Raw genomic sequence first — 18,525 nt, forward strand, 5'->3', positions numbered from 1 at the left:
TCAAAGAACTATTAAACTACTGTTTTAATAGCTGATATAAAGTCTTGTGAACTTTGAAGTCTAATATCTAGCCTCCTTGGGGACAGTTTTTATTTCTTGCTTTTTTTCTTAGCGTATAGACCATATTTTTGTTTCATGTCTCGCTTATTTTTTGCACAAAACTGGACATCTTAAATAGTAATTTCCAACTTTGGAAATCACATTTCCTCCCCTCAACACAGAGTTTGTTACTGCTAGTTGTTATTGATGACAATCATGATGTTTAGTAACTTTGCTAGAATAATTTCTGTGAAGTCTTTGCTCTTTTCAGCGCAGCTTAGCTTGCCTGACCGCCTGCAAAGTCACTTCTGTCGTGTCCGACTCTTTGCGACCCTATGGACTGCAGTCCACCAGGCTTCACTGTCCATGGGATTATCCAGGCAAGAATACTGGAGTAGGTTGCCATTTTCTTCTTCTCCAGGGTATCTTCCTGACCCAGGGATCGAATCCATTTCTCTAACATCTCCTGCACTGGGAAGCAGGTTCTTTACCACTAGCACCACCTGGGAAGCCCAGCTTAGCTTAATGGTCAGCTAATAACTGGAAAGAAGTTGCCTTAAATGCTTGGAAGCTGTAAACCTCCCCGCCCATACTGTTGAGGAGCTGTGTGTATCTTAGGTCACACACTCAACACTGGCAGTTTACAACTCTGCCTTACACGTCACAAGAACTTCTTTCCTGAACCTTAAAATCTGCCAGAGGTGGAAGATCAGAAATTTGCATGTCTTTCTTGGGCATGCACTCAGCTCTGAGTATGTGTATGACCTAACAGAACCCTGAGAATTTGTTGGAGCTTTTCTACACCCTATGAACATCATCCCCAGATTTTCCTATTAAAACATTTTACCAAGATGTATCACCAACTCGGGTTTCCCCAGTGGCACAGCAGTAAAGAATCTGCCTGCCAATGTAGGGGACATAAAAGATGCAAGTTTGATCCCTGGGTTGGGACGATCTCCTGGAGGAGGGCATGGCAACCCACTCCAGTATTCTTGCCTGGAGAATCCCATGGAGAGAGAAGCCTGATGAGCTAGTCCATAGGGTTGCAAAGCGTTAGGACACAACCGAAGCAACTGAGCACGCACACATATCACCACCTCAGGCAGCTGTGACACATATCACCACTTCAAGCAGCTGTGATGTTAAACAACTGTCACGACTTTTTTCAACAAATGCCTTGGGGAAAAGTCTTTTTCCATGGAGCAACATCTGAGTTAGATCACTTAATGACAAGACCTATAAATGACGCTTTTCCAGGCCAGATTGGCCAAATAGTGACAATTCTCTGGTAAAGAGGCTGAGGAGCTTAAAGCATTCTGCAAATTCCAAGGCCTATTAGACCACTGTTTTTCATAGTTAACATAATTGTGAGGCTGTTGGTTTGTACGGTTATTATGGAGCTGGGGACAGGAAATGGCAATAGAGCAAGTTAAAACACTACAAAGCTTGAAATTCTTACCAAGATTCAGCTGTTTGTTTTTTTTTTTTTTTTAAATAAAAGTTCTTCAAACTGTTACAGGTCCCTGGTTAATGCCAGAGTTCTGAAAAAGTTGATTTTCACAATTTTTGCCAGTGTTCTTGTTACTTCTATGAAGGAATAGCTTTCCACATGTAGTTTTAACGGTAGAAGATATGGTTATACTAACAGCTAAGAAATGAAGTATGTCATTTGTTGAGTTAAAAGAGAAATGCTAAAAAGAAATTTAACAAATACTAATATTTAAATATACACTGAAATGACTTAGCACTGATACAATGAAATCTATGAAATGAACCAGAAGCTCCCCATACATTTCTTCTGAGGATCAGTTTATATTCTTAATTTCTCCTTTTCAATACCTCCATTCAAAACAGGATGTTTTCTTTGCCTCAATTATTTTAGTGAAATACGCCATCCTTGACTTTATTTCCATTATTTCCAAAATCATTATTCTAAAATAAACATGACTGTGTGACTCAGCTGCTCATATTTATAATAGAGTACCATCTCTTATAGAGCAACTCATGGCCCTCTATGATCTGCCCCCAAAATACTTTTCTAAGCTTTCTCAGCTACCCCATGAATATGCTATCAGATCAGACCAGATCAGATCAGTCGCTCAGTCGTGTCCAACTCTTTGAAACCCCATGAATCGCAGCACGCCAGGCCTCCCTGTCCATCACCAACTCCTGGAGTTCACTCAGACTCAAGTCCATCGAGTCGGTGATGCCATCCAGCCATCTCATCCTCTGTCGTCCCCTTCTCCTCCTGCCCCCAATCCCTCCCAGCATCAGAGTCTTTTCCAATGAGTCAACTCTTCGATGAGGTGGCCAAAGTACTGGAGTTTCAGCTTTAGCATAATTCCTTCCAAAGAAACCCCAGGGCTGATCTCCTTCAGAATGGATTGGTTGGATCTCCTTGCAGTCCAAGGGACTCTCAAGAGTCTTCTCCAACACCACAGTTCAAAAGCATCAATTTTTCGGTGCTCAGCCTTCTTCACAGTCCAACTCTCACACCCATACATGACCACAGGAAAAACCATAGCCTTGACTAGACGCACCTTTGTTGGCAAAATAATGCCTCGGCTTTTCAATATGCTATCTAGGTTGGTCATAACTTTCCTTCCAAGGAGTAAGCATCTTTTAATTTCATGGCTGCAGTCACCATCTGCAGTGATTTTGGAGCCCCCAAGAACAAAGTCTGACACTGTTTCCACTGTTTCCCCATCTATTTGCCATTAAGTGGTGGGACCAGATGCCATGATCTTCGTTTTCTGAATGTTGAGCTTTAAGCCAACTTTTTCACTCTCCACTCTCACTTTCATCAAGAGGCTTTTGAGTTCCTCTTCACTTTCTGCCATAAGGGTGGTGTCATCTGCATATCTGAGGTTATTGGTATTTCTCCCGGCAATCTTGATTCCAGCTTGTGTTTCTTCCAGCCCAGCATTTCTCATGATGTACTCTGCAGAGAAGTTAAATAAGCAGGGTGACAATATACAGCCTTGATGTACTCCTTTTCCTATTTGGAACCAGTCTGTTGTTCCATGTCCAGTTCTAACTGTTGCTTCCTGACCTGCATACAGATTTCTCAAGAGGCAGCTCAGGTGGTCTGGTATTCCCATCTCTTTCAGAATTTCCTACAGTTTATTGTGATCCACACAGTCAAAGGCTTTGGCATAGTCAATAAAGCAGAAATAGATGTTCCTCTGGAACTCTCTTGCTTTTTCGATGATCCAGCAGATGTTGGCAATTTGGTCTCTGGTTCCTCTGCCTTTTCTAAAACCAGCTTGAACATCAGGAAGTTCACACTTTCACGTATTGCAGAAGCCTGGCTTGGAGAATTTTGAGCATTACTTTACTAGTGTGTGAGATGAGTGCAATTGTGTGGTAGTTTGAGCATTCTTTGGCATTGCCTTTGTTTGGGATTGGAATGAAAACGGACCTTTTCCAGTCCTGTGGCCACTGCTGAGTTTTCCAAATTTGCTGGCATATTGAGTGCAGCACTTTCACAACATCATCTTTCAGGATTTGGAATAGCTCAACTGGAATTCTATCACCTCCACTAGCTTTGTTCGTAGTGATGCTTTCTAAGGCCCACTTGACTTCACATTCCAGGATATCTGGCTCTAGGTGAGTGATCACACCATCGTGATTATCTGGGTCGTGAAGATCTTTTTTGTAGTTCTTCTGTGTATTCTTGCCATCTCTTCTTAGTATCTTCTGCTTCTGTTAGGTCCATACCATTTCTGTCCTTTATCAAGCCCATCTTTGCATGAAATGTAAATATGCTATACTCCAGGCAAATTCTTACCCTTTCCCAAATCCATCCTTTGAGCGTTCTTAAGTTGCTTTATCCAGTTCCAAATAAGCAGAATCCTACTGTAGTTCTAAAATGAGCCAGAAGTCTGTCCCATAACCTCATTATTCCTCTCTTCCTCTTCTTTGTGAGAAACATGTTTTGCTCCTGTAGCTTATTATACACTGCATCTCTCTCGGACTGCCCACAGGGCAGTGAGCACATTTGTTTGCCTCTGCATTGCCCTTACACATATAGACACGTATCTCAAGGAACATCTTGGCACTGAAGTAACACATGAAATTTGTCTCTAAGTAGAGTACTAATATTTGTCACTTTTAAACAAGTAAAAATAATTACTATCTAACTTGGCATGCCACAAAATCTGAAACTATAGTTTCAGAAGTTACTAGGTATACAAAAAAATTGTTGCGCCAATTCCAACATACGTTGGTTAAATAAAACTAAACAACTTTCTTTTCTGGAAAACTTTTTAGAAACTTTACCCTCTAATATGCATGATCAAGTTTTCAATTTAGCATTACTCTCCAAACAGCTAGTCACACTTTTTTTGTGCTGAACATCCCAAGGGCCTAGTGTTCAGGAGAACACATCTGGAAAATGCTTATCTAATTCTTTATTTAAAATAGTAAGTAAAGTGCTCTATTCTTTGTCCTTTTATTCAGGTTTAAAACCTAACTACTATCTTTTTATTAATCAGCTAGAATTAAGTTCTACTGTAAAACAAGAAACCCCAAAAGGAACAAAAGCTTGAATGTGTGGCAATGGTTCTCTTCAGTATATATTACAAAAACTTATTTAGAAGAAAATGACTTATAATAGAACAAAGTTAGTGGAGGCAATGGAATTCCAGTTGAGCTGTTTCAAATCCTAAAAGATGATGCTGGTAAGGTGCTACACTCAATATGCCAGCAAATTTGGAAAACTCAGTAGTGGTCACAGGACTGGAAAAGGTCAGTTTTCATTTCAATCCCAAAGAATGGCAATGCCAAAGACTGTTCTAACTACTGCACAATTGCACTCATCTCACAGCTATCAAAGTAATGCTGAAAATCCTCCAAGCCAGGCTTCAACAGTATGTGAACCATGAACTTCCAGATGTTCAAGTTGGATTTAGAAAAGGCAGAGGAACCAGAGACCAAATTGCTGACATCTGCTGTCAACAAAAAAGCAAGAGAGTTCCAGAAAAACATCTACTTCTGCTTTAATGACTATGCCAAAGCCTTTGACTGTATGGATTACAACAGCTGTGGAAAATTCTTGAGATGGCAGTATCAGACACCTTACCTGCCTCCTGCAAAACCTGTATGCAGGTCAAGAAGCAACAGTTAGAAGCAGATATGGAACAACAGACTTGTTCCAAATTGTGAAAGGAGTATGCCAAGGCTGCATACTGTCACCTTGCTTATTTAACCTCTATGCAGAGTACATCATGCAGAATGCCCAGCTGGATGACTGGAATAAAGGTTGCTGGGAGAAATATCAATAACCTCAGATATGCAGATGACACCACCCTTATGGCAGAAAGTGAAGAACTACAGAGCCTCTTGATGAAGGTAAAAGAGGAGAGGGAAAAGTTTGGCTTAAAAATTAACATTCAAACAACTAAGATCATGGTATCCAGTCCCATCACTTCATGGCAAATAGATGAGGAAACAATGCAAACAGTGACAGACTTTATTTTCTTGGGCTCCAAAATCACTACAGATGATGACTGCAGCCATGAAATTAAAACACCTGCTCCTTGGAAGAAAAGCTATGACCAACCAACCTAGACAGCATATTAAAAAGCAGAGACATTACTTTGCCAACAAAGGTCCATCTAGTCAAAGCTATGGTTTTTGCAGTAGTCATGTATGGATGTGAGGGTTGGACTATAAAGCAAGCTGAGCGTTGAAGAATTGATAACTTTTGAACTGTGGTGTTGGAGAAGCCTCTTGAGAGTCCCTTGGACTGCAATGAGATCCAACCAGTCCATCCGAAAAGAAATCAGCCCTGAATATTCATTGAAAGGACTGATGCTGAAGCTCAAATGCCAATACTTTGGCCACCATATGCGAAGAACTAACTCCTTAGAAAAGACCATGATGCTGGGAAAGGCTGAAGGCAGGAGAAGGGAACTACAGAGGATGAGATGGTTAGATGGCATCACCGACACAGTGGACATGAGTTTGAGCAAGCTCCAGGAGTTGGTGATGGACAGGGAAGCCTGGTGTGGGCAGTCCATGGAGTGGCAAAGAGTCAGACATGACTGTGTGATTGAACAATGACTTACAGTGCTTGCTAAGAAACAGACTTCACTCTGTATAATAGGCTCCAGTTTCATCCACCTCATTAGAACTGATTCAAATGTATTCTTTTTAATGGCTGCATAATACTCCATTGTGTATATGTACCACAGCTTTCTTATCCATTCATCTGCTGATGGACATCTAGGTTGCTTCCATGTCCTGGTGCACTGAGATGACCCAGAGGGATGGTACGGGGAGGGGGGAGGGAGGAGGGTTCAGGATGGGGAACACGTGTATACCTGTGGCAGATTCATGTTGATGTATGGCAAAACCAATACAATATTGTAAAGTAAAAAAATAAAAATAAAAAAATGCAAAAAAAAAAAAGACAGCTAGGCTCCACCCCCAGATTCTTTATAAAATCTAGAGTGGAGCCAAGAATTTGCATTTCAAATAAGCCTCCAGGTGATGCTGAGTCTGTTGATAGAGGGACCACACTCTGACATAAGGATTTCCTCTCTCAAGTAACATGAAATCTTGAGAGTAGTTCAAACACTCCAGAATTACCAGAAACATCAGTTCTTCTAACTTGCTGCTCCATCCTCCTAGTTCATGAGCTTCATCCTCAAAGTTACTTCATGATCCAAGGAGACTGCTCAGATTCTAACCACCAGGTTAGCTTCTAGGCAACAGGAAAAGGACAGGATAAAAGGATACATCTCCAGTCTAAGTCAGCTCCTTTAAAGGAGCCTTACTTTGCAAAATCTAGTCAAAAAGCTTAAACTAAAAAGCAAAATGATAAATGTATCTTTTAGCCAAGAACACTGCCATCCTAAACAAAACTGTTACATATTACTAAGGAAGAAAGGAAGATTAGATTTTTGAATAGGCATTTAGAGACTCTAACATACTACTTTAGTCTACAAATCACCAAGCTCCAATCACCAAGTCAAACAAAACTTGGCCTATTTCATAAATCTGACCCATATGTTTCATCACTTTTTCTCTTTCTGTAGATCTTACTTTCATCACAGCTCACCTACTTTACCATAATATCCTTTTGATCACTCTCCCTACCTCTTATCCTGGTAGTAGGTAAAAGATGGATTTTGAGGGAGCCAAAGTGGTCTAAAATTCTTCAATAGCTCCACATTTCCTACAAAATTATAAGGTATGAGGTATTTTAGTATTTCATGTTATATCCCCCATATGACTATTCTCTATTAAACACAAGAAACTGCTTCTTCCCTCAGTGCTCTCATCATGCTTTCTCTGCTAAGAAGGTACTCTTGATCCTCCTTCACCTTTACTACTCATCCTTTACGATTTAACTATGGTAGTACCTCCTCCAGAAAGGTTTCCATGACACCCCTCTTCCACAGGATGAATATCCCTTCTGTGTAATCACATAAAATCTGTCCAGAGCTATCATTAGATATTCTACATTGTATTATGAAGATCTGTTTAGATCTCCAACTTTCTCAACATATGTATGTGCTTTTAAGTGTAAGGACCACATTAAATTTATCTTTATATTCCCAGAACTGGGAATAAAGCAGATGCCAACTACCATCTGTTAAACAAAAGTTAGCACCCTTCATCGTGAGCTGGCCTACATACTGTAATTCTGTATAGAACCTGTCCAACAATCTAATAATCTTTTCTATTACAAGTAATATAGGCTGATTATGCAATTTCAAAAAGTAACTACAGACATAAAATCCTTTCTTAACAACTCCAGTTAAATGAAATTTCAAAGTATACATTTTTTTTTTTGCATAGCCAAACATCTTTTATTTTTCACAACTAGAATACCAAAGATACAACCCAACTAGCTCCAGAACACTTTCAGATTTTTTTTTATTTAACCAAACTAAACAAAGGTTTTAAAAGGAACATCTGCAATAACAAAAGAATACTAATCTATCAATCAAAGCTGGCTTCACCATTTCTTGTCTTTTCCTTATCTTTATCCAAGTTCTTCACCTTTAATTCTTCTTCCTCTTTTTGGGGGATGTATTCAGTATCTTTCTCTGAGTTTGGCATTGATTTTCCCTTTGGTAGCAAGAAACAGTCAGCATTCAAAACCTGCTCGGCAGTCATTGAACTTCTACAACAGATCAAGCTACAGAGGAGGGATTTGACATTATCATCCTGCAAGAAAAAAGAGATGTTACAAAGCAAAAATAAAATCAAAATGAATAAAAGGACAAACTTGTAAAAAGGAGTACCTAATTCAAAAATGATTTCAATTAATGATACAGAGCTAAAATCAATTTTTCCCATTTTTTTAAAAGCTTTTTACCAAAATCAACTAGTTTTTATTGGAAAGGGATTAATCTAGTATTAAAACAATGGAATCAAATGACAGGGGGGTAATGCAGAAGGGAAAAGAAAAGAATCACAACTGAAATATTTATCAAAAACAAGTGAAATTCCCAAAAAAACACCTAAGATTTTTTTACTTTCCATTTTCCCTTTTTTTAGGGGACTAGTCAGAATTTGACACTGAAAATTTTACATTGAAGTGCCTCTGTCTGAAACAGTAGCTTCCTTTACTTGGTCAACTGCTTTTGGTTTCACTTATGAAATGATCTCTTGAAACACATGCACCACCACTAACATTATAATGATCATTATGGAGGTCAGAATTTATTATGTATCAGGATTTCAAAGAATGTTATTTTGTGTTATCACATGTTAATAACACTATAATGTTGTTCTTCCATTAATTCCACCACCCAAAGTATGCTTTTTGTTTTTTGTTCCCTATGGATGACTCTAATGAGAGCACATTTCATATGGAATAAAAATTACCTATTTACTCCTAGTGTCCTCTAAGGAGTATAAGACCAGAAATTCTACTTTCTCATTTCATCCCCAACAATGAGCACAGTGATAGAGCAGGTATTCAGTTTCCATCTGGTAACTGAATGAATGTCAATGCCCATACTGCATTCTACAGAGTTATGTTTTTAAACATATTTAAAATGTTTAAGATACTGAGAGAGTCAATTCATTGGCAGGTTGATAAGAAGTCCAGGGGTCCCCAAGGAGAGAAGGGTCTGGGATTCTTGAGGAGATAGGGGTCTGGAATTCTCAAGGAGAAGGAAAGAACAAACCCTTTTCCCTCTACATTCCTTAGTCTTAGTCACATAAAACGTTTTTAATCTTTAAGCCTGATGTATCTATAACTGATGATCACACAACAAACAACTCAGTTTAAACTCTGTACTAAGGATTATATAACAACAATGTATCCTGCTTGAGGACAGTTTCTCCTTCCTGAAAACCTTCTGGCTAATCCTATTACCTTAAAATGTAAATTATGGGAGTGGGTCTAGTAAGATCTTTACAACCTCCAGATATTCTTTTGATTTACTGTAATAACTAATTAAAAAGCATGTAAAGTGAAGTTGCTCAGTCGTGTCCGACTCTTTGCGACCCCATGGACTGCAGCCCACCAGGCTCCTCTGTCCACAGGATTCTCCAAGCAAGAATACTGGAGTGGGTTGCCATTTCCTTCTCCAGGGGATCTTCCCAACCCAGGAATTGAACCCAGGTTTCCTGCATTGCAGGCAGCGTCTGCCTGTGTTTGTTACATAAAAAGTATGTAACTCCCTTGCTAACACAAGCAAGGGGGTACTCTTTCTGCCCCCTTCTGATGTCTATGTCAGAAGCTTTCTCTATCTTTTATACTTCAGTAAAACTTTATTACATAAAAGCTCTGAGCAATCAAGACTCGTCTCTGGTCCCAGATTGAATTATTCTCCTCTGGAGGCGAAGAATCCCAGCGTCTTTCCTGGTTCAGCAACAACCTTTCAATAGTTATCTTTAGTATGTATTGTTTTTATTGTTTAGTCACTGTGTGTGTCTGATTCATTTGTGACCTCGTGGACTGTGTCCTGCTAGACTCCTCTGTCATGGGATTTTCCAGGTAAGGAGACTGGAGTGGGTTGTCATTTCCTTGGGATCTTCCTAAGCCAGGGACAGAACCTGTGTCTCCTGCATTGGGAGACAAATCCTTTACCACTAAGTCACCCGGAAAGCCCAATGAGATACTAGTATACATCTGTAAGAATGGCCACAACCCAAAATACTGACTGAATAGCAGTCAGGCTGTGGAGCAACTCTCATTTATTGCTGATGGCAACCAAAACTCAAAAATGGTACTTAGAAGACAGTTCTATATTATTTAAAACTACTATTAAAAACTATACTATTTAAAAATACTATTACCATATAATCCAACAATTGCACTCCAAGGAAATAAAAACTTATGTCCACACAAAAACCTGCACATGGATGTTTACTGCAGTTTCATTCATAATTTGTCAAAACCTGGAAACAACCAAGTTGTCCTTCGGTAGGTGAACGTATAAATAGACTGTGGTACATACAGATAATGGATAAAGGCTAAGAATAAATGAACTATCAAACCATGAAAAGATGTGAAGGAATCTTACGTGCATACGATTATGTGGAAAAAAGCCAATTTTAAGAGGCTACATACTGTATGATTCCAACTACATGACATTCTGGAAAAGTCAAAACTATGGAGACAAGAAAAATATCAGGCTTCAGGGGTTTGGAGAAAGTAGAGATGAACAGGTAGACTATAGAGGATTTTTAGGGCAGTGAAAATACTCTGTATATTAATGGTAGATACATGGCATTATACATGTGTTCAAACTTTAAGAATGTACCACACTAAGAGTAAGCCCTAATATAAATGATGGACTTAAGGCAACAACGATGTGTCAATGGAGGTATCAACTGCAACAAATAACTCTGGGAGGGAATGTTGATAATGGATAAACTGTGTGTAAGAGAGAAGGAGATACATGGGAAATCTCTACCTTCTATTCACTTTTTCTATAAATCTTAAAATTGCTCTTAAAGCCATAAAAGCAGTTGTAAAACATAAAATAAATAATTTCTTTAAAAAAAACTGGCAAGAGAACTTTTACAGCCTGATCATTATACTTTAAAAAAAAAATTATTATTTTTTGGCTGCACTGGATCTTCATTGCTGCGTGAGACCTTTCTCTATTTGTGCTAAGAGGGGCTGTTTTCTAGTTGTGATGTGTGGGCTTCTCACTGTGCTGGCTTCTCGTTGCAGAACAAGGGCTCTAGGGCATGCGAGCTTCAGCAGTTGCAACCCACAGCCTTAGCTGCCCTGCAATATGTGAAATCTTCCCAGACCAGGGAGCAAACCCATGTCCCCTGCAATGGTAGGAGGATTTGTAACCACTGAACCACCAGGGAAGGTCATTATACTTTATAGACTTGTTTACTGCCATATTTAACCCCTTAACATCTAGTCACACTGGGGATGATTCCATTACAAAAGACTTTAATATTTTTGTGTCTTAGTTCAGATACTGTCTTTACCTGAAATGTCTAGTACCTCATTCTAACTTTCATAAAATCCTAATTCAACCTTGAAGATTCACTTCAAATAACTATGTGGTGGCATTCATGAATAGCTTCTTCCCTCCATCTTTTCCTGACAAATTAAATATTAGCTTCCACCAAACTATTTTCTTAATACTCTATATATACAGATATTGGTTGTTTACTTGTTCATATTTCTAAATGATTAATTTCTTCAATGTTTCAATCCTAAAAAGCAGACCCTAGTTCAATTCCTGATATAGAACAGATACTCAAAATATGTTGGTTGTATACATATGTATATCTCAAAGCAATATGAATAACGTAGACGTATGACAAAGAAAAGATACAGCTGCTGCTGCTGCTGCTGCTAAGTCGCCTCAGTCATGTCTGACTCTGTGCGACCCCACAGACGGCAGCCCACCAGGCTCCTCGGGCCCTGGGATTCTCCAGTCAAGAACACTGGAGTGGGTTGCCATTTCCCTCTCCAATGCATGAAAATGAAAAGTGAAAGTGAAGTCGCTCAGTCGTGTCCGACTCTTAGCGACCCCATGGACTGCAGCCTACTAGGTGCGTCCGTCCATGAGATTTTCCAGGCAAGAGTACTGGAGTGGGGTGCCACTGCCTTCTCTGAAAGATACAGCTAGGTACTTATAAAAAGTAGTAGAACACTAATTTTAATAAAATATTATCTTTGAAGATATAGAAACTACTGCTTTTCCTTAATTATTACACAGACTATATAATTTATTTGAAAAATTCCAGTAGTAATCTCTAGCAACAAGTTTCTGGCAATGGTGTAAGTAGGGCACTTGAATTTTTTCAGTACTTCTTTACTGGGAATGTTATTTGTATTCTTACAAAAATTAGAGGACTTCTTCAGTTAAGTAAGTTGATACTACTGCTCACACCTATATCACAGGTTTCCAACAAGTAAATGACAAAAAGGTCACATACCAAATGAAACTGATCCATCTTTGGGATTCCATCCTCATTAGTTTCAAATTCCTGATTCTGAACTGAAAGCTGTTAAAGAAATGAGAATGAATAAATTCCATACATACTAAAATACCAATCCTACAGCAAAGGCAACTCTGAAACTGTTCAGGTTCTAGAGAGAAGAGAAGAACTCAAAGAAAGCATATTAGTCCTTGCAAAACAAAAAAACTTTCATAATAATAACTACAAAACAGTCCCTGGGGTCCCTAACATACCAATGCACACACTCTAAGCACATTTAATACTTCATTTTACAAGCAAATATATTAAAATGTAGTGGCTTATAAGGTGTTGGTTTCACCAATACTCGTACGTTAAACACAATTTATCATGCAAGTTTCCTTCTTCCCTAATACCTGTGTTCAAGAAATTCTTGTTAAAATTTTATGAATTATTAAATATGAAGAATTTCTTACATGTACAAAGATAACTCTAAATCCCATGTATCCATTACCCAGCCCTGACAACCATCAACCAATGACCACTTTTGCCCTATGTACAATCCACGCATATTATTTTTGAGGCAAATTAGAATTTGCCTCAAATCTCATAATTTTATCTCTAAATATTTTAGTAGATACTTCTAAAAGATCAAGTCTTATTTTGACATAATCACAAAATCTCACTTGTTGTTCTGTCACTAAGTTGTGTCTGACTCTTTGCGAACCCAGGACCTGTAGCACACCAGGTTTTCCTGTCCTCCACTATCTCCCAGAGTTTGTTCAAACTCCTGTGTGTTGAGTCAGTGATGCTATTCAATCATCTCATCCTCTGCTGCCTGCTTCTCCTCCTGTCCTCAGTCTTTTGCAGCACCAAGGTCATTTCCAATGAACCAGCACTTTGCATCAGGTGGCCAAAGTATTGGCGCTTTAGCATCAATTCTTCCAATTATATTAAGGATTGATTTCCTTTAGGATTGACTGGTTTGATTTCCTTTCAGTCCAAGGGATTCTCTAGAGTCTTCTCCAGCACCACAATTGGAAAGCATCAATTCTGTGGTGCTCAGCCTTCTTTATGGTCAAACTCTCACATCCATACATGACTACTGGAAAAACCATAGCTTTGATTATACAGTCCTTTATTGGCAAAGTGATGTCTCTGCTTTTTTACTTGCTGTCTATGTTTTTCATCGTTTTTTCTTCCAAGGAACAAGCATCTTTTAATTTCATGGCTGCAGTCACCATCCACAGTGATTTTGGCACCCAAGAAAATAAAATCTGTCACTGTTTCCACTCTTCCCTACCTATCTGCCATGAAGAGATATTTCTAAAAGATAAAGTCTTATTTTGACAGAATCACAATACATTAAAAATTAATATAAAATATCAAGTTTTCAAATTTTTAATCATCTCATACTTGTACTTTTATATCATTTAAATTCAGATCCAAATAAATTCCATATATAATAATTTAAAAATGAGCAAAGCCACTTCTAATCTCTTCCTGTTCCTCATCACTAAGTACAACTATAAAGGTTGGAGATAACATAACATATAATCAAAGGAGAGCTCCACAGGTCAAAAGAGGAAGGCAAACTGATGAAAAGTCCCAGAACTGGACTACAACATAATGACAAGGCATCTTCTGACTTTCTTTCACTAAAAAGAGATAAATTCTCATTTTGACACAATCACAGTATCACAATAAAAATTAGGAATTCTCTTTAATACACAGTTTTTTAAAAAAGATGACTCAAATAGGGTAAACTCAAAGAAAACTACATTTCTAAAAACAAAGTAAATTAATGAAATTAATGAAGACTAATGAAATTAACAAAAATTAATAACATTTATGAAAACTGAAAGCAAAGAAAAATTTTAAGTGAAAATAAGCGTAAGAAACATTACCTACACGGTAATAGAAATTTGAATAAAAGAAAATTTCTCATGCAAAACCATGGAAACAATAAGTGGCACATTCTCAACCGATAAAAAGAAAGAACTTTCAACCACAAATTCTGTATTCAGTGAAACTCTCAGGAAAGAAGGTGAAATCAAGCAGTTTTCAGATGATGGAAAACTAAAGGAATTTGTCACTATTAAAGAATGGCTAAAGGAAATACTTCAAACAGAAAGGAAATAATTTTTCTAAAAAAGGAGTATTGGAGCATTAGAAAAGAGAAAATGACAATGTAAAGAACAGACACATGAATAAATACCAAAGACTTTCCTTCCTATCATGAGTTTCCTAAATCATATATGATGACTGAAACAGAAGTTATAACACTATTTTGATGTTCAACAGAATGATATTTAAAAGTGGGGTGGGTAAAGCAACTTAAATAGAAGGCTTCAGCACTTTGGTCAAACTGTTAAAACACTCATACCAGTAGAATAGGGGTAGACACACAACTGTGAAAAAAGCTATTATCAAAAAGACAAGAAAGAACAAGTGTTGCAGAGGATGTGGGAAAAAAGGAACCTTGGAACCTTTGTAGACTATTGATGAGACCGTAAATTAGTGCAGCTGCTGTGTAAAACAGTAGAGAGAATCCTCAATTAGGAACAGAACTTTTGTATGACTCAGCTATTTTACTTCTGAATATTTATCCAAATAACACAAAACCACTTATTACCAGCCATGGGGATTTGGGACAAATCATCTCATTTCTCTTTACCTCAGGTTCCTCACTTATAATGTAAGAATTAAAGTGGTTAAATACTTAAAAATAACTGATGCATTGCACACACTCCATGAGTGTTATCTACTTTTTTTAAATTTCAGGTAACTTAGAACATATTAGTAAAGTAAGGCTCAAAATTCTCCAAGCCAGGCTTCAGCAATATGTGAACCGTGAACTTCCAGATGTTCAAGCTGGTTTTAGAAAATGGAGAGGAACCAGAGATCAAATTGTCAACATCCACTGGATCATTGAAAAAGCAAGAGTTTGAAGAGGAACTAAAAAGCCTCTTGATGAAACTTAAAGAGGAGAGTGAAAAAGTTGGCTTAAAGCTCAACATTCAGAAAACGAAGATCATGGCATCTGGTCCCATCACGTCATGGGAAATAGATGGGGAAACAGTGGAAACAGCGTCAGACTATTTTTGGGGGCTCCAAAATCATTGCAGATAATGACTGCAGTCAGGAAATTAAAAGACGCTTACTCCTTGGAAGGAAAGTTATGACCAACCTAGATAGCATATTAAAAAGAAGAGATATTACTTTGCCAACAAAGGTCCGTCTAGTCAAGGCTATGGTTTTTCCAGTGGTCATGTATGGATGTGAGAGTTGGACGGTGAAGAAAGCTGAGCGCTGAAGAACTGATGCTTCTGAACTGTGGTGCTAGAGAAGACTCTCTTGAGTCTCTTGGACTGCAAGGAGATCCAACCAGTCCATCCTAAAGGAGACCAGTCCTGGATGTTCATTGGAAGGACTGATGCTGAAGCTGAAACTCCAATACTTTGGCCACCTCATGCGAAGAGTTGACTCATTGGAAAAGACCTTGATGATGGGAGGGACTGGGGGCAGGAGGAGAAGGGGACGACAGAGAATGAGATGGCTGGATGGCATCACTGACTCGATGCACATTGAGTTTGGGTGAACTCTGGGAGTTGGTGATGGACAGGGAGGCCTGGCATGCTGCGATTCATGGGGTCGCAAGGAGTCAGACACAACTGAGCAACTGGATTGAACTGAACTGAACTAGAACATATAGTCAGCAATGTATATACTATCTCTATGAGGATCCCTGGTCTTATTACCAAGAACAACTATAATTAAATATTGACAATAGTTGAATCTGGCTGAAGATAAGGGGTTTCCTTATTTCTTCCTTTGGTTTAAATATGTACAACTTTCCACAATAGTTAAGACAATAACTGTGCTTGTCCTACTGCCTGACTTGCTTTTACCTGAGGGATGATTATTTGTACAACAGATTAGGTTTCTCATAATGGTTGGAAGAAAGATAAGAGCTATCCTAGTGACTCGTTCATCAGGGATGGGAAATGGGCTTGTTTATAAATACCAACTCTGTTCAGTCAGTGCTACTTCTTAATGGGTGCTGTTTGAGGTCATATAAGAGCTCAGTGAACATGATTATTATGTTGCAGGGTCTACTATGAGCACAGAAGAAAGGAATGGCAACATACACATTGTATATTATCAGCTTTAAATAGGTTTTTGTGGTGTGCATTTTGAAGCACTCCCATTCATGGCTCCACTTTATATCCACATCCTTTTTTTCTTTCTTCTCATCTTCAATATATAATGTCCTGTTCTGTTTTCAATACCCCCATGAACTGCCTTATAGCCTTTCTGGAACAAGACAAGGTATTTTGTAAATGAAGGTAAAGTTAGCCAGAAGGAAGCTCTGGCAAAAGGACTAGATTACTTTTTTAAAAATTAATTGATGTATTTTTAATTGGAGGAACACTGTTTTACAATTCTGTGTCGGTTTCTGTTGTGCAACAATGCAAATCATTCAAGATTTACTCTTAAATGTGAGAATCACAACAAACAGGTGACACAAGAAGTTATGAAAATAAAAGACACCAGCCAAGGGAGGTCTGTAAGTGAAAACTTCAGCAGGTTGTGAGCTAAGTCCTTAGAAATGCTAATGTTTAATAGATAGGCAGTACTAAAGAGGATTAAAAGAAATGCCCAAATATAAGGCAAAAAAAAGAATTTAGTAGGTGGTGTATCATAGAAAATAATTACTGTAGATATTTTTGCAGCTAGATCAGACTTACCCATAATTTTAGGCTGAAGGAAAGGTGAAAAGTAAGAAAAATAGACTAAAGATACAGTGAAGGTCGAGGGCACATCCGGAAGGCTTGCAATGGAGGAGGAGCACTTTTATTCTCTGAGACAGGAGTAGAAGACAGAAAACTGGGTAAAGACACAACCAGTTTGTAAACAGAAGCACTGAAATTCGATGGAAAGCACATTACCATAATCTCAGTTTCTGTTTTTCTTTTTTTAAGGCCAAGGTCTACTTAAATGAATGGGGATGAAATTTAGGCAGGGGCCTGAGGATAGCAGTTAAAGGTTTAAGTAATCATTGAAGGAAATATGAGAATGAACGGGCTGTGGGCAGGTTAAATGACTAAAAAAAAGCTCTGAGACCTAACAGAACTGAGACTGATGGGATGTCAACATTCTTCAAAAACATTCACTTCCCATGGTATTCAAGGGCTCCCATTTCACACTAGTATCCACTTTTAAATCCGAATAAAAACAATCAACAAACCTAAGATGACCCAGAAAGGTGGAAATGAGAAGGTAAAATGGAAAGAAGAAGGTGAAGTGACAAGGAACCTTGGGACTTAAGAAATGATACAATGGTGAAATCCGAGGGTTTTATTTTTGACTCTGCTATATCTCACACTGGATGCTAGAGAAGTCTGCAACCCAGAAATGGCAAGAGCCACAGAACAAAAAAGTCCCAAGAAAAGCCTACTACATCTAGTCAAAGGACTGGGAATAGGGTCTTGTAGAACAGAAAATGTTTTTGGTTCAGTTCAGTAGCTCAGTCATGTCTGACTCTTTGTGACCCCATGAACCCCAGCATGTCAGGCCTCCCTGTCCATCATCAACTCCCAGAGTTTACCCAAACTCATGTCCATTGAGTCGGTGATGCCATCCAGCCATCTCATCCTCTGTCATCCCCTTCTCCTCCTGCCCTCAATCTTTCCCGCATCAGGGTCTTTTCAAATGACTCAGCTCTTCGCATCAGGTGGCCAAAGTATTGGAGTTTCACTTTCAACATCAGTCCTTCCAATGAACACTCAGGACTGATCTCCTTTAGGATGGACTGGTTGAATCTCCTTGCAGTCCAAGGGACTCTCAAGAGTCTTCTCCAACACCACAGTTCAAAAGCATCAATTCCTCGGTGCTCAGCTTTCTTTACAGTCCAACTCTCACATCCATGCATGACTACTGGAAAAACCACAGCCTTGACTAGACGGATCTTTGTTGACAAAGTAATGTCTCTGCTTTTTAATATGCTGTCTAGGTTGGTCATAACTTTCCTTCCAAGGAGGAAGCTTTTAATTTTGTCTTTTAATTTCATGGCTGCAATCACCATCTGCAGTGATTTTGGAGCCCCCGAAAATAAAGTAA

The 18,525-nt window shown here is 38.5% G+C and overlaps 1 protein-coding gene across 6 annotated transcripts in view; it reads right to left on the bottom strand.

The window, feature by feature from the left end:
- Positions 1-7,900: 7,900 nt before the first annotated feature.
- Positions 7,901-18,525, bottom strand: part of STK31 (serine/threonine kinase 31) — an 85,279-nt gene continuing 74,654 nt past the window's right edge. For all 6 annotated transcript variants that reach the window (XM_061414348.1, XM_061414350.1, XM_061414352.1 and 3 more), the window contains 2 exons: positions 12,421-12,489; positions 7,901-8,220 (listed from right to left, as the gene is read on the bottom strand). In XM_061414348.1, coding sequence (XP_061270332.1) covers positions 7,993-8,220; positions 12,421-12,489 — 297 coding nt within the window. In that variant the 3' untranslated portion in view covers positions 7,901-7,992. The remainder of the gene's footprint in view (positions 8,221-12,420; positions 12,490-18,525) is intronic.

Source organism: Bos javanicus, chromosome 4, assembly GCF_032452875.1.
Source record: "Bos javanicus breed banteng chromosome 4, ARS-OSU_banteng_1.0, whole genome shotgun sequence".
Taxonomy (NCBI): Eukaryota; Metazoa; Chordata; class Mammalia; order Artiodactyla; family Bovidae; genus Bos; species Bos javanicus.